General features: G+C 44.9%; 1 protein-coding gene across 1 annotated transcript in view; it reads left to right on the forward strand.

Annotated features, from left to right (window-relative positions):
• LOC311144929 (synaptic vesicle glycoprotein 2C-like) overlaps positions 1–14,784 on the forward strand; it is a gene marked incomplete at its 5' end in the record, with an annotated part of 44,534 nt that extends 29,750 nt beyond the window's left edge. Inside the window, 10 exons of the mRNA XM_084181110.1 lie at positions 2,297–2,448; positions 8,522–8,655; positions 11,471–11,560; positions 12,254–12,364; positions 12,490–12,578; positions 13,072–13,236; positions 13,546–13,679; positions 13,911–14,117; positions 14,246–14,405; positions 14,552–14,784. Coding sequence (XP_084037236.1) covers positions 2,297–2,448; positions 8,522–8,655; positions 11,471–11,560; positions 12,254–12,364; positions 12,490–12,578; positions 13,072–13,236; positions 13,546–13,679; positions 13,911–14,117; positions 14,246–14,405; positions 14,552–14,735 — 1,426 coding nt within the window. The 3' untranslated portion in view covers positions 14,736–14,784. The remainder of the gene's footprint in view (positions 1–2,296; positions 2,449–8,521; positions 8,656–11,470; positions 11,561–12,253; positions 12,365–12,489; positions 12,579–13,071; positions 13,237–13,545; positions 13,680–13,910; positions 14,118–14,245; positions 14,406–14,551) is intronic.
• Between the last annotated feature and the right edge of the window lie 338 nt (positions 14,785–15,122).

Here is a 15,122-nt window from a genome sequence, read left to right on the forward strand (position 1 = left end):
GATCATTACACAAGTGCACCTTGTGCTGGGGACAATAAAAGTCCACTCTAAAACGCTAAAATTGGCAGTTTTGTCACACAACACAATGCCACAAACATCTCCAGTTTTGAGGGAGCATGCAATTGGCATGCTGACTGCAGGAATGTCCACCAGAGCTGTTGCCAGATAATTAAATGTCAATTTCTCTACCATAAGCCGCCTCCAACGTCGTTTTAGAGAATTTGGCAGTATGTCCAACTGGCCTCACAACTGCAGACCACGTGTCTGGTGTTGTGTGGGCGAGCGGTTTGCTGATCTCAACGTTGTGAAAAGAGTGCCCCGTGGTGGTGGGGTTATGGTATGGCCAGGAATAAGCTACGAACACAACTGCATTTTATCGATGGCAATTTGAATAAACAGAGATACCGTGACGAGATCCTGAGGCCCATTGTCGTGCCATTCATCCGTCGCCATCACCTCATGTTTCAGCATGATAATGCACGGCCCCATGTCGCAAGGATCTGTACACAATTCCTGGAAGCTGAAAATGTCCCAGTTCTTCCATAGACTGCATACTCACCAGACATGTCACCCGTTGAGCATGTTTGGGATGCTCTGGATCGACATGTATGACAGCGTGTTCCATTTTCCACTAATATCCAGCAACTTCGCACAGCCTTTGAAGATGAGTGGGACAGCATTCCACAGGCCACAATCAACAGCCTGATCAACTCGATGTGTCGCGCTTCAAAAGGCAAATGGTGGTCACACCAGATACTGACTGGTTTTCTGATCCACACCCCTACCTTTAAAAAAAAAAGTATGCGACCAACAGATGCATATCTGTATTCCCAGTCATGTGAAATCCATAGATTAGGGGCTAATGCATTTATTTCAATTGACTGATTTCCTTTTATGAACTGTAACTCAGTAAATTCTTTGAAATTGTTGCATGTTGCGTTGATATTTTTGTTCAGTATAGTTGTAAATCCCTCGGTCAACATGCACTCACTCCCCCTTCTGATATTTCATCCATGTTATCCCCAGAGGTTTTAATCTCTCCTGTCTAGGAATAGGATTGTGTGACTAATGAATGTGTCAAACATCCCCCTGTCTGTCAGTGTGCTCCTAACATCCTTAATGAAAGCCTTTAGTTTACACTAACTAGGCTATATCAGTGATAACACAGGATTTAATACAGGGGATTTAAACCTTGTTTCATCGAGGTGCGTCTTTACAGAGACGTTTGTGCATCTTATACTTGGAGTGGATTAGTGCTTTTAACATTGCTGGTAAAATGCTTTACAAAAAAATAAAGAAATAATTTCACTCTTTCAAGGAGTGCACAATAACTATAAAAGCAATATCTCAACAAGCCTGTTTTTTTATTTGTATTAGATGTTTTAATTAAATCCAACCCATGCCTTCTATCATAAAATGGACAACATTCAGTCCTCCTATCATGAAATGACAACATTCAGTCCTTTTTGTTTCAGTCTTGTTGGCCTTAAGTGACAGGCTCTGTGATAAATGATTGTCTAAAAAGTGCTACTTGGCAGTTAAAGGCAGCTTTATGATGGACAAGTGAAATATTATTTGGAAATTACTGTACTAGCCTGGTACAACCATTCTGATCTCGCAAGCTTACATTCTGCTTCGCTACACAGTGAAACGAAACAAGAGTTCAGGATGACGGATCAGGCTACTACTTACTGTATAGCACCATTTCTGAATGTCCATATTGTTGTTCACTGGCTGCATGGCCTCTAGCTTCACATGTCTGGGAATGTAAGAATAGAGCATTGATTTATAGAGAGAAAACATTGGAGGGGTGTAACGGTCCCTGTCAAGAGCTTATTTACTAATTGCCTCCCCGCCCCTCTCCCCAGAGAGACTCCAAGTAATGGAAAAGGTTTGCCAGCTAAACGGCCTTCTGGGAGCTAGCGGGTGTTGGAGTCTCTGAGGACTGTCCATAAGCCTAATGGTTAACTGGAAAGCCAAGGAAATGCCCTTTTGGTAAAGTTGGCTTATTTTGAGGAACATTGTTCCAGTATTTGTTCCTATTGTCTACTTTTACAGTAGTGAAAACTGAACCACAGTTTGAAAGCTGTGTCACATCTGAAAAATACAAAAGGTTCCTCCGAGAAAATAGAGGCGCCACAAAATCTTCAGCATGCAGCAATATGTACTTTAGTTAAGTTAGAATAATTTACATGGGTCTATTTTATCTTAAATCATTTCTAGGGGTTTATAAAATGTTGCCCTCTGCAGAGTCTGTGTGTCCCTACTCAGTGTCCTGTCATTGTGTCTCCTTCAGAACAGGGGGGGTTGTGCCTATAGTCTTCTCCTTCTTTGCGGAGGTGCTGTCCAGAGAGAAGAGAGGGGAGCACCTGAGCTGGCTGTGCATGTTCTGGATGATTGGAGAGATCTATGCTTCAGCCATGGCCTGGGCTATTATACCACACTACGGTGAGTCTTTATGCTTCAGCCTTGGCCTGGGCCATTATACCACACTACGGTGAGTCTTTATGCTTCAGCCTTGGCCTGGGTCATTATACCACACTACGGTGAGTCTTTATGCTTCATCCTTGGCCTGGGTCATTATACCAGTAACTTAACCTAGTAACTAAACCTTCTTGGTTAGTTGGTTATGATGCGTCTGAATGTGGTATAATATTTTTACATTGTTAAGTTTGTGTTTTAAGAAAATCTTTAAATAGGACACAATGTTAAAACTCATCTGCACAAATCCAGGTTGGCAGAGTACAACCAGCAGAGGTGAAGGTGCCAGTTTGCCCTGCTGGCACGTGAAGGAATGTAATCTCTCCAAGTGGCTGCAGACTGGGAGAGAGACAGTTTTTGAAGTGATTAATGTAGGCATGTAAACCATGGGGATACACACATGCGCGCTCAGAGACAAACACACGCACTCACAGGCACACGGACAAACACATAGGGATATTTAAGGAATGAAGATGTGCCGGTGGGAGATAGAAGGCTGTGATTTACGACGCTGTTATACTGGAAATAAGCTGCACACATCAATAAAGACGAAGGGAAAATGGCCTTTCCTCTCTTTCTTCCTCACACTGTCTCACTCTCTCTCTCTCTGAGCCTGTCGCTCTCTCTCTGAGCCTGTCGCTCTCTCTCTCTCTGAGCCTGTCGCTCTCTCTCTCTGAGCCTGTCGCTCTCTCTCTGAGCCTGTCGCTCTCTCTCTGAGCCTGTCGCTCTCTCTCTGAGCCTGTCGCTCTCTCTCTGAGCCTGTCGCTCTCTCTCTGAGCCTGTCGCTCTCTCTCTCTGAGCCTGTCGCTCTCTCTCTCTGAGCCTGTCGCTCTCTCTCTCTGAGCCTGTCGCTCTCTCTCTCTGAGCCTGTCGCTCTCTCTCTGAGCCTGTCGCTCTCTCTCTCTGAGCCTGTCGCTCTCTCTCTCTGAGCCTGTCGCTCTCTCTCTCTGAGCCTGTCGCTCTCTCTCTCTGAGCCTGTCGCTCTCTCTCTGAGCCTGTCGCTCTCTCTCTCTGAGCCTGTCGCTCTCTCTCTGAGCCTGTCGCTCTCTCTCTCTGAGCCTGTCGCTCTCTCTCTCTGAGCCTGTCGCTCTCTCTCTGAGCCTGTCGCTCTCTCTCTCTGAGCCTGTCGCTCTCTCTCTCTGAGCCTGTCTCGCTCTGCTCATCCTTTCTTTCCCTTTTACTGCTTCTTTCTTTTTTGTGTGTGTCTCTCTTTCCTCTCGCTGTCTCTCAATATCTCTCCCACCCACCTTTACTCTCCCCCTCCTCCTTCTCTCTGTATGGGTATGTTCTTCTTGATCAAGCATAATTAGGTTTTTCTCCTTGCTCTAACCTAACGGGACAAAGCTACAGCTAGCCATGATTTATGTCAGAGGCGTGCTTTAGCTGAGCCGTGGGGGACGTCAGTGAGGAGCTTCTGAAGTGGCAGCATGGAGGATATGAGCCGGCTGCACTGAGCCACTGAAACGCCTGCTTGTGCAAACACTGACTGCACTGTAGACATTGAAGGCAATGATACCTGACACAGTGGGGGTTCATTTAAGTTGAGGGTGCCGGTCACATCCAGATGAACACACACACACACACAGGGTGGATCAGTTTCAAAAGCCACTGTTTCTCTCTATTGTGCAGTGGCTATAGAGGAGGGCTACACACACAAAATCTGGGAAACTTGGCGAGTCTCACTGAGAAAGCTCTGCTATCAGATGTGCAGATATCCCTTTGAAGGCATGTCAGTAGACCCACTCTGCTCTCATTCTTTCTGACAAACACTATCCTCTCTCTCTATGCCCTTTCTCTATCCTATCTCTCTCTTTCCTCTCTCGCTCTCCATGCTCTCCCTCTCTCTATCTCTCTCTATCCTCTCTCGCTCTCTATCTCCCTCTATCCTCTCTCGCTCTCTATGCTCTCCCTCTCTCTTTCCAACCTCTCTCTCCCCCCTCTCTTTCTCTCTGAGCGTGCCTTGCATACTCCAGCACTTTTTTATGTTTTCCTAAACTGCTGCAGTGCCTGCCAACAGTGATGTGGCCAAGGAGCCTGAGGAGTAGTCTTTTGTCTAAATCAGAAACACATAATGATGGATTACCACACATCTACCACCTCATTGGTGTTTAATACTCCATTAAATCTCTTTAGGTAACTTCTCATATGCCTTCAACACTCAGCAGTTCCTAATGTGTCCTAAAGCCCCATGACAAACGCACAGCTGGATACTACAGAAGCCTGAATCAGCCTGCAGAGATTCATCATACTGTAGGATACTGCTACCTTTTCTTACACTACTAGTGCTCTGGTGGGAAGTTATTTTGTCTGTCCCAAATGACACCCTATTCACTATAGTGCACTACTTTTCACCAGTGCCCTATGGGGGAGAGAGAGAGAGAGGGGGAGGGGGGGAGAGAGCTACATACTCCTGTCGTTTCCAGCTGTTACACTTTCCCTTGTTCCTAGTGCCTTCAAGAGCTGCCACATGATTGGGGTCAATTGATTTGTTTTCGTGCTGTTCTTTTTTCTATGAACAAGCCTTGAGTGAAATGGTCTGGCCTCCATTAACAAGTAGCAGAATGTTGAAAGGCGGTTTCTGAGAACTGAAAAGTGTTTAATTGGCTCTAAAACGTTTGTTTAAAAAAATGGTTATGATGCAGCAGTTTCACTATTCTCCAGGTTACCTGAGTCACTAAATTGTGACCAAGGACTCTGCAGAGAGAAAACAAAGTCAGATAAAGGCCTACTATAGGCCCACAACATTATGAGCCTCTCTCCTTCTCTCTCAGCTCTCTCCTACAAGGTCACCCCACCGCTACCTCTCCTTCTCTCTCTCTTCCCCTCTCTCTAAGATCTCTCTCTCTCTTCTTCTATGTCTCTCTCTCTCCTCTCAGGTTTCTCTCTCTCTTTTTCTACTACTCTCTCCCTCTCTCTCAGGTCTCTCTCTTCTCTCTCAGGTCTCTCTCTTCTCTCTCAGGTCTCTCTCTCCTTCTCTCTCAGGTCTCTCTCAGGTCTCTCTTCTTCTCTCTCAGGTCTCAGTTCTCTCTCCTTCTCTCTCCTCCTCTCTCTTCTCTCTCCTTCTCTCTCAGGTCTCTCTCCTTCTCTCTCAGGTCTCTCTCCTTCTCTCTCCTTCTCTCTCAGGTCTCTCTTTTCTTCTCTCTCAGGTCTCTCTTTTCTTCTCTCTTTCTCTCTCAGGCCTCAGATGCAGAGCGCTACCCGACTCAGTCATCCATACACTTAGTCAATTATGTACATAATCCCAGTAATGAGATTTCCAATGGCATGGGCAAAACACTAACCCTCTGGGGCTCACAGCACAGCTACAACGCCATAAAAAGGCAATCACTGCAGCATTCCAAATCTTACACACACACACACACACATACATGTTCGTACATACACACACACACACACATTACCACCAGTGGAATGTTTACACACACACACACACACACACACACGCATGCATCCATCCATGCACAAACACAGAGTTCATGCATTTAAACCAACACACACATGCACACACGCACAATACCCTGAATGTAAGGAATTGAGACGGTCTTCATGGTAGTGCGTCATTGGGAATCCTTGGCGTCCTTCCACACACACCTACAGGACTGCGTCATCATTACTAAGCACAAAACCACAGTAACACCCCAGTTCTATAGATGAACACTAAAACAGTATGTGGATGACTTCGATGCACAAAATGTAGAGTTTACATGTGCCACCACTATACTGTGCTGGGTGGTTGAAAAGATATCAGAATTCTCATAACACTCTAGAATTAGAGTCATTGATCTTTAAAGGAATGAATTTTCAACATCTATGACAGCCTTTCTTCCTGCTTTGAACATAGCTGGCTTGACTTCCACAGTGGTTGATAAGCGATGGTATCAAAGCCAGTTTCAATCTGTCGTTTAGATTATTTCCTAGCAGTAATTTCCTCACATTAACATCCCCCCCACCCCCTCACCTCCCACTCCTGTTGATGGATAATGGTGTTATTCCCTCAAAGTGTGTACAAAAAGAAAAGGCACGATCCAGAGGGAGAGACGTGGGAGGTCACGACTAACACGACAAACATCCCACCCCCTTCTCCCTCCTTCCCCAAATACGAATAGGGAACATAAGCATATACACACAATGCATTAACCCTCTTACACTAATGTAGCTACACTCCCACACACAGAAGAACAGTCATTTTGAGTACAAAGGAGATGAGGACAGCAAAAAACAGCCTGTACCTCCCCGTTGTTTTGTATTCACCCTTTTACTGTAAAATATTGACTTTTTAGACGTTCCCTCAAATTTTCACCAACACCCATTGACGTGGGCAACAATTAAGATATTTATAACCCATTTCACAGAATGTAAAAAACATACATTTTAAAGCTTTGAAGGGTTATACTGTGCCTAAGGGAGAAAAGCATAAATTGCAGTGCTGTACACGGTTAGTTCAGTGTTGAGGCTAAGATTATTTACAGGGCTGTGTACTAATTACAATGATTGAGGATAGATATAATTGAAGGTTTTAGCAGCCGTTTTCAACTCAGACATCACTAGTCCAGCACATTCCTCTCCAATTGAATGCTCCAGAAAATGACTTTACAATGTGTTGAGATAAGTGTCATTTAGAGAGGGGGAAATTGATTGTGTGTGGGTGTGTGTGTTGCTGCTATGATGATTAATGGGACACAGTCTGCCTGTCAGATGAGATCAGGTGCAACATGATTTAAAGCTGCAATATGTAACTTTCTGGGCGACCTGACCAAATTCACATAGAAATGTGAGTTATAGATCATTCTCATTTAAGTCTAAAAGAAGCGGTAGATCTGTTCTATGTGTGCTATTTCTAGGCTTCCTGTTCTTTAAATTTGTTTTTGCGTCTTTTACTTTCGTTTTTGTACACCAGCTTCAAGCAGCTAAAACTACAATATTTTCGGCTATTGAAAATATATTTCACAGCAGTTGAGATGTTTTGCTTGTTTTGTCACATAAACTGAAATTAGGCGAACTATTAGAATTTTAGCAACCAGGAAATGCCGGAGTGATTTCTGCATATTGCAACTTTTTAACTGAATTAATTAATAATTGCACCTTTTTAACAATCAATAATTTTCCAACACATTCAATTAACCTCTCTCTAGAGCTCTCCCAGCCCTCCACATATTCATTAATCTCTCATACATCCCACTGCAGTGGTGGGGCCAGCTTTCATTAAATGGCATTTTTTTAATTAACAGCGTTAAATCAGGTTCACAGCATAAGGCTCCCATAACACCATTCATAAACACTGTTTGAGTGAAAGACCTAGAGCCCTCCACCTGATAAGAATACATAATTCAACCAGTTTCCCCAAGGGACCCATATTCAGTTCAATAGCATTGCTGGTGATCTTGCTATTCTGAATTGCTGGATAACTGTTGCCTGACAACTCATCCTGAATTTAATTCAGCTGCTCTATCGATCGATCCATACATCAGTCTGAACCTACCATCCTAGAAGTCGTTTGTGCTGACATCAAAATTGTGTGATGCGTGATTCATGATTCATGTAGGCCAGCTCTGGTCTAACCCATCGGTTTTTGGGACCAATCAGAACAGTTTGATTGGTTCGCATTCGAGAAGTCGTCGGGGAAGAAGCAAATCCAGACTCATCGTGGTGAAGAAACGTTAGTGGGCGTGTCGTTTGGCCGGCGTGATGTTGATGAGTAGCCAGGCAAGGATAATTGCTCGTTTCAAATGTCCTTTCCTTCCCTTTTCTTTCATTTCTGTTTGCACTCTGTGTGTGGTCTTCCACAATAAACACCATAGAAATTGTGCAAATAGAACAGACATCACCAACGGAAGCAACAATCAGCTGCTCAAAAGTAACTTAAAAGACCCACTCTTCTGACAATTTTGAGCTACTATGAGATCAACGACAAGCTAAATACTGTATGAATAAAATAAAATAAAATCGAGGCTCCCTCTCTTGAGAATGTGACCATAATGTAAAATATGCTGATGTATTCTCTTGTTTGATGATGGGTTCTCTTACGTGTGATTGGTTACAGGCTGGAGTTTCAGTATGGGTTCGGCCTACCAGTTCCACAGTTGGAGGGTGTTTGTGGTGGTCTGCGCCCTGCCCTGCGTCTGTGCTGTGGTGGCTCTCACCTTCATGCCCGAGAGCCCCAGATTTTTCCTGGAGGTAAAGTAAAGCATTATGGGAAATGGGGTTTTAGGGAGAGTGTTTGCCCCTCACAGGCTACATCAGTGTGGGGCATCATAGGAGGTTGGAGGGAGGCGCTATAGGAGGACGGACTCGTCGTAATGGCTGGAATGGAATGCATGGAACGGTATCAAATATATGGAATCCACATGTTCCATTTATTCCATTCCAGCCATTACAATGAGCCCATCCTTCCAGAGCTCCTCCCACCAGCCTTCTCTGGTGGGCATGCATGGTCTCAGCTTTTCAATTCAAGAGTTTCATTCTGAACAGTTTAGGTAACCAATGGGATCAAATCAAATTGTATTTGTCACATGCGCCGAATAACACCGGTGTAGACCTTACAGTGAAATGCTTACTTACAAGCCCTTAACCAACAATGCAGTCTTAAGAAAGAATACCAACAAAAAAAAAATCCCAAAGAAATACAATATAAAATAATACAAAATAAAAGTAACAAATAATTAAAGGGCAGCAGTAAAAATAACAATAGCGAGGCTATATACAGGGGGTACCGGTACCGAGTCAATGTGCGGGGGCACCGGTTAGTCGAGGTAATTGAGGTAATATGTACATGTAGGCAGAGTTATTAAAGTGACTATGCATAGATAATAAACAGAGAGTAGCAGCAGCGTAGGGCAATGCAAATAGTCTGGGTAGACATTTGATTAGATGTTCAGAAGTCTTATGGCTTGGGGGTAGAAGCTGTTTAGAAGCCTCTTGGACCTAGACTTGGCGTTCCGGTACCGCTTGCCGTGCGGTAGCAGAGAGAACAGTCTATGACTAGGGTGGCTGGAGTCTTTGACAATTTTTAGGGCCTTCCTTTGACACCGCCTGGTATAGAGGTCCTGGATGGCAGGAAGCTTGGCCCCAGTGATGTACTGGGCTGTACGCACTACCCTCTGTAGTGCCTTGCGGTCGGAGGCCGAGAAGTTCCCATACCAGGCAGTGATGCAACCAGTCAGGATGCTCTCGATGGTCCAGCTGTAGAACCTTTTGAGGATCTGAGGACCCATGCCAAATCTTTTCAGTCTCCTTAGGGGGAATAGGTTTTGTCGTGCCCTCTTCACGACGGTCTTGGTGTGCTTGGATCATGTTAGTGTGTTGGTGATGTGGACACCAGGGAACTTGAAACTCTCAACCTGCTCCACTACAGCCATGTTGATGAGAATGGGGGCGTGCTCGGTCCTCCTCTTTTTCCTGTAGTCCACAATCATCTCCTTTGTCTTGATCACATTGAGGGAGAGGTTGTTATCCTGGCACCACACGGCCAGATCTCTGACCTCCTCCCTATAGGCTGTCTCGTCGTTGTCGGTGATCTGGCCTACCACTGTTGTGTCATCGGCAAACTTAATGATGGTGTTGGAGTCATGCCTGGCCATGCAGTCATGAGTGAACAGGGAGTACAGGAGGGGACTGAGCACGCACCCCTGAGGGGCCCCCGTGTTGAGGATCAGCGTGGTGATGTGTTGTTACGTACCCTTACCACCTGGGGCGGCCCGTCAGGAAGTTCAGGATCCAGTTGCAGAGGGAGGTGTTTAGTCCCAAGGTCCTTAGCTTAGTGATGAGCTGTGAGGGCACTATGGTATTGAACGCTGAGCTGTAGTCAATGAATAGCATTCTCACATGTGTTCCTTTTGTCCAGGTGTGAAAGGGCAGTGTGGAGCGCAATAGAGATTGTATCATCTGTGGATCTGTTGGGGCGATATGCAAATTGGAGTGGGTCTAGGATTTCTGGGATAATGGTGTTGATGTGAACCATGACCAGCCTTTCAAAGCACTTCATGGCTACAGACGTGAGTGCTATGGGTCGGTAGTCATTTAGGCAGGTTACCTTAGTGTTCTTGGGCACAGGGACTATGGTGGTCTGCTTAAAACATGTTGGTATTACAGACTCAGACAGGGAGAGGTTGAAAATATCAGTGAAGACACTTGCCAGTTGGTCAGCGCATGCTCGGAGTACACGTCCTGGTAATCCGTCTGGCCCTGCAGCCTTTTGAATGTTGACCTGTTTAAAGGTCTTACTCACGTCGGCTACGGAGAGCGTGATCACATAGTTGTCCGGAACAGCTGATGCTCTCATGCATGTTTCAGTGTTACTTGCCTCGAAGTGAGCATAGAAGTAATTTAGCTCGTCTGGTAGGCTCGTGTCAATGGGCAGCTCGCGGCTGTGCTCCCCTTTGTAGTCTGTAATAGTTTGCAAGCCCTGCCACATCCGACGAGCATCGGAGCCGGTGTAGTACGATTCGATCTTAGTCCATTGACGCTTTGCCTGTTTGATGGTTCGTCGGAGGGTATAGCAGGATTTCTTATAAGCTAATCCATTCCTAGATAGGCATATAGCCCAGTTAATCCATTATTTAAATCTGATAACCAATTATCATTAGCCCAGGGCCCTATAGCATCTCTTTCCTCAGAAAACCATTGAACAGATTGCACTGTCCTAGGTTACTATCATGTTTGAGAAAGTTACAAATAATTTGTTCTTTAACAGAAAGGCCTATGAGGCAAACAGTGAGTCAGCCTAATGTTTCAGCGGCAGAGGCCTTGGCTACACATTTCACGCCATTTCACATGGTTTGTCTGCGATGGCAAATAAGAAAGCAAAAAGTATGTGACAGTGAGCCTGTTACTGTAGGAGAATTACCCTTTGAAGTAAAATTAGTCATCATTGTCGTGACTCCTGTCATCTCAGCCCATCTCCTCCTGTGTGAGCATGGTTGTCACGGAGGAGCGCTCCCGGTTCTTTCTCCGTTAATCCCGTTAATTCCCTCCTGTTTCTCCCTCCTGTCAGGTCGGGAAGCACGATGAGGCTTGGATGATCCTCAAACAGATCCATGACACCAACATGCGAGCGCGTGGGCAGCCGGAAAAAGTATTCACAGTGAGTATTTTTCCGCCTGGGCTTGTGCTTGCTCCTCACAGTAAAAAGCTAATTGTCTTATAACCGCCACCATTGCGACATGTTTAAATCTGTGATGAGGATCATAACTGTGATATGAGAAGGTTTTGAAAGGTGATTTGTGTCATTCAAACACACGCGATGGAAAGAGCATTCCAGTCGATCCACATTTAGAGCTTTGAATTTGAAGTCAGATTTCCTGTCTCTGTAAAGCAAAATAAAGCCCTTCAAACCTCTGATACAAACCTCTTTAAAGCAAACGAAAGCTCTAGCAAACCATGATACAACTGTAGCCTATATTTTTCAGATGCAGGTTTTTGCTGCGAATGCAATAGCATAAGGGCTCAATCAATCTTGCATTGCAAAACTTGGGCGTCGTCTATTTTAATGAATTTGCATAGCCTACATATTTCCATGGGCAAATCAAATTGCAATGCAAAATAGTTGTGGATACTGTAAGAGAACCAGGTAAATTCCAATTGCTCTCAGAGGTGCTTCCAGGGTCCGTGTTTCCTTGTACCATCCAGAGAGGGATATCCAATGAAGGGATGATACACAGACGACCTTCCAGTTACATTTCTCCACCAGCAGTAGCCTACAAGAAAGAAACAGCATAAACATGACTTGATTTAATTTTGTTATTGAAAACTAAATTTCCCATAATTCCCATCCCAGGTGAACAGAATCAAGATCCCCAAGCATCTGGATGAGCTGGTGGAGATGAAGTCAGAGTCAGGGAACCCAGTCTCCAAGGCCCTCTTCAGGTCCAAGACAGAGCTACGTGGGGTGGGTTTTCTCTGCCTCTCCTTCTGTTGGCTCGCTAGATGGTCATGATAGAAGTGGCAATATCTTCCATTGCACTGCACTCTCACAAATCATTATTGATGTGTCTCTTTTCTTTCTCCACACAGATCTTGGTTAACTTCATGAAGTGTTTTGACTACCCTCTAAAAGAAAACACGATCAGGCTGGCTATTGTGTGGTTTACGCTTTCATTTGGGTAAGCTTTTTGTTGTAATGTAATAGACTGCTGCTCCCTCCCTCTCTCCCAATATAAAGTTTTGTTTCTCCATTTAGAGATGTAGAAGTCAGAATAGGCTAATTCCCTTCGTCAGGAAATAGCAGAGACTTTTGAGCTTGCAGCTACATTGCATTTCTGTCAGCTGTCCAATGCAGCAGCAGAGGTAGCAGCTCCCCGCTCTCAGGAGAACAACTGAATCAATACATTTTCATTGGGCTCTCCTCTCAGTGTGACACGATGGGAATGCAAGCAGCCTGAGGAAAAGAGAAAATCACTCCTGGAAACCCAACATAAACATTGTATTCTTCCTCTATAGTACCAATACATTTCGACTGGCTCTGGTATAACAGCTGTCTTTCTGCAGCTGTCTTTCTGCCCACTGATTTGACTCCCTACACCCAATTCCTTGTGCTACGTACATAACCTAACCTGGGTGTTTGCGACCCCACTGTGTCTGTGTGTGTGGATGCAGGTACTACGGCCTGTCTGTGTGGTTCCCTGACGTCATCAAGCACCTTCAGGCAGATGACTATGCCTCCAAGGTGAAGACCCACAGCAACGAACGCATCGAGGACTTCACCTTCAACTTCACCCTGGAGAACCAGATCCACACCAACGGGGTCTTCATCAGCGACAGGTAGGAAGGAAGGAGAAAACTTCCACATTAATGAATCATGGTCAAGTCAAGTAGTTATAACTTCATCCTCAATGAAAAGGGGACTTTATGGACTCAAATGGAGAATGGATGAAAAATGTGAATCATTACTATGCTACTTTTATATTCATATGGCATGTTGATTTATCTGCACTGTCCCTGTCAACTAGATAAGATGGAGCAACTTTATTAAGTTGAATACAGAATAGCCACCAAGGATTTCTCTGTAAAATGTAGGCATTAGTAACTAACTATGTCCACACATACACTTTCCTATGTTGATCCGTCCAGATTTGTTAATATGAAGTTGAAGTCCGTCACCTTCATTGACTCCACCTTCCTTAACTGCTACTTTGATGACGTGACGTCGGTGGGATCCTACTTCCGGAACTGTACCTTCATCGAGGCATTCTTCTACAACACTGGTAAGACAGAGACAGACCGAGAGACAGACCGAGAGACAGACAGAGACACTTTTCTTCTAAGCCATCAATCCTGAATCAAAACAGTTATATTCCATTTGCATAGTCAACACAGACACAGTATATGGTTACATAGACATAGTATATGGTTACACAGAGACAGTTATAATGTTTGCGGAATGGGTATTGTCCTTTCTCAGCTTTTGTCCTGTCTTTCCCTATTTTTGATGGCAGACATCGATGACTCCAAACTGATAGACGGCACAGAGGTGATCAACAGCTCGTTCCACCACAACAAGACGGGCTGTCAGATGACGTTTGACGACGACTACAGCGCCTACTGGGTCTACTTTATCAACTTCCTGGGAACTCTGGCTGTTCTGCCCGGAAACATTGTTTCTGCACTGCTCATGGATAAGATTGGACGCCTTTCGATGTTAGGTACATACAGGGACAGTCTGCATAGTCTGTTCTTAGGGCTACCTTTGTTATGAGCATGAATGTAGGGTGTTCAAAAAAATAATAATGTGGTGTGTGCGCTTGTATGTGTCTGTGTGTGTGTGGGACAGGTGGCTCCATGGTTCTGTCAGGGATCAGTTGTTTCTTCCTGTGGTTCGGCACCAGTGAGTCGATGATGATCTTCATGCTGTGCCTTTACAACGGCCTGAGCATATCAGCCTGGAACTCACTGGACGTGGTCACCACAGAGTCCTTCCCTACAGACAGGAGGTATGGTTAGCAGAATAATAGGAATTCTCAATTTCTATGTGCATACAACACGCATGCACAAACACACAAACATACTTACAAATGCCTGCAAATCACTAAATTACATTCGTAATTTGTTTCTGTCTCTCTTTCTCTCTCTCTCTCAGAGGGACAGGTTTTGGGTTCTGTAATGCTCTGTGTAAGTTAGCTGCCGTGTTGGGGAATGTGATCTTTGGTTCTCTGGTTGGCATCACCAAGACCATCCCCATCCTCCTGGCCTCATCTGTGCTGGTGTGTGGAGGCCTGGTGGGGCTCCGGCTGCCTGATACTAGGGCCAATGTCCTCATGTAGCCCCAGGAAGGACCACCTCACCTGGGGAAGACCTGGGCCGAACCTGGGGACGGCCTGGGAAACATGGAGCAGAATGGTGCAAAGAGTTTAATTCAAACGTTTCCAATGGATTTTGATATTTGATTTCTTTATTTCCCCTTCTGGTCTCATAGGGAGTTCAATTGCATAACCCCTCCACCCCAAATCTCTATGAAACAGTATGCAGTATGCTTTCACTTTATCAATGAATTTATGTACAGGACAGGACCCAAGCACCAGACCCTCTGGATACATCCCTGGGGTTCGAGAGAACGCCTATTTCTCAGTGAATGTATTGTTTGGGAATGTCACAACACCCCTCTAAGGATGAAATCAATATTTTAATGTCATTTCATCATGATATAATAA

Source organism: Coregonus lavaretus (genome assembly GCF_964263955.1).
Source record: "Coregonus lavaretus genome assembly, chromosome: 17".
Taxonomy (NCBI): domain Eukaryota; kingdom Metazoa; phylum Chordata; class Actinopteri; order Salmoniformes; family Salmonidae; genus Coregonus; species Coregonus lavaretus.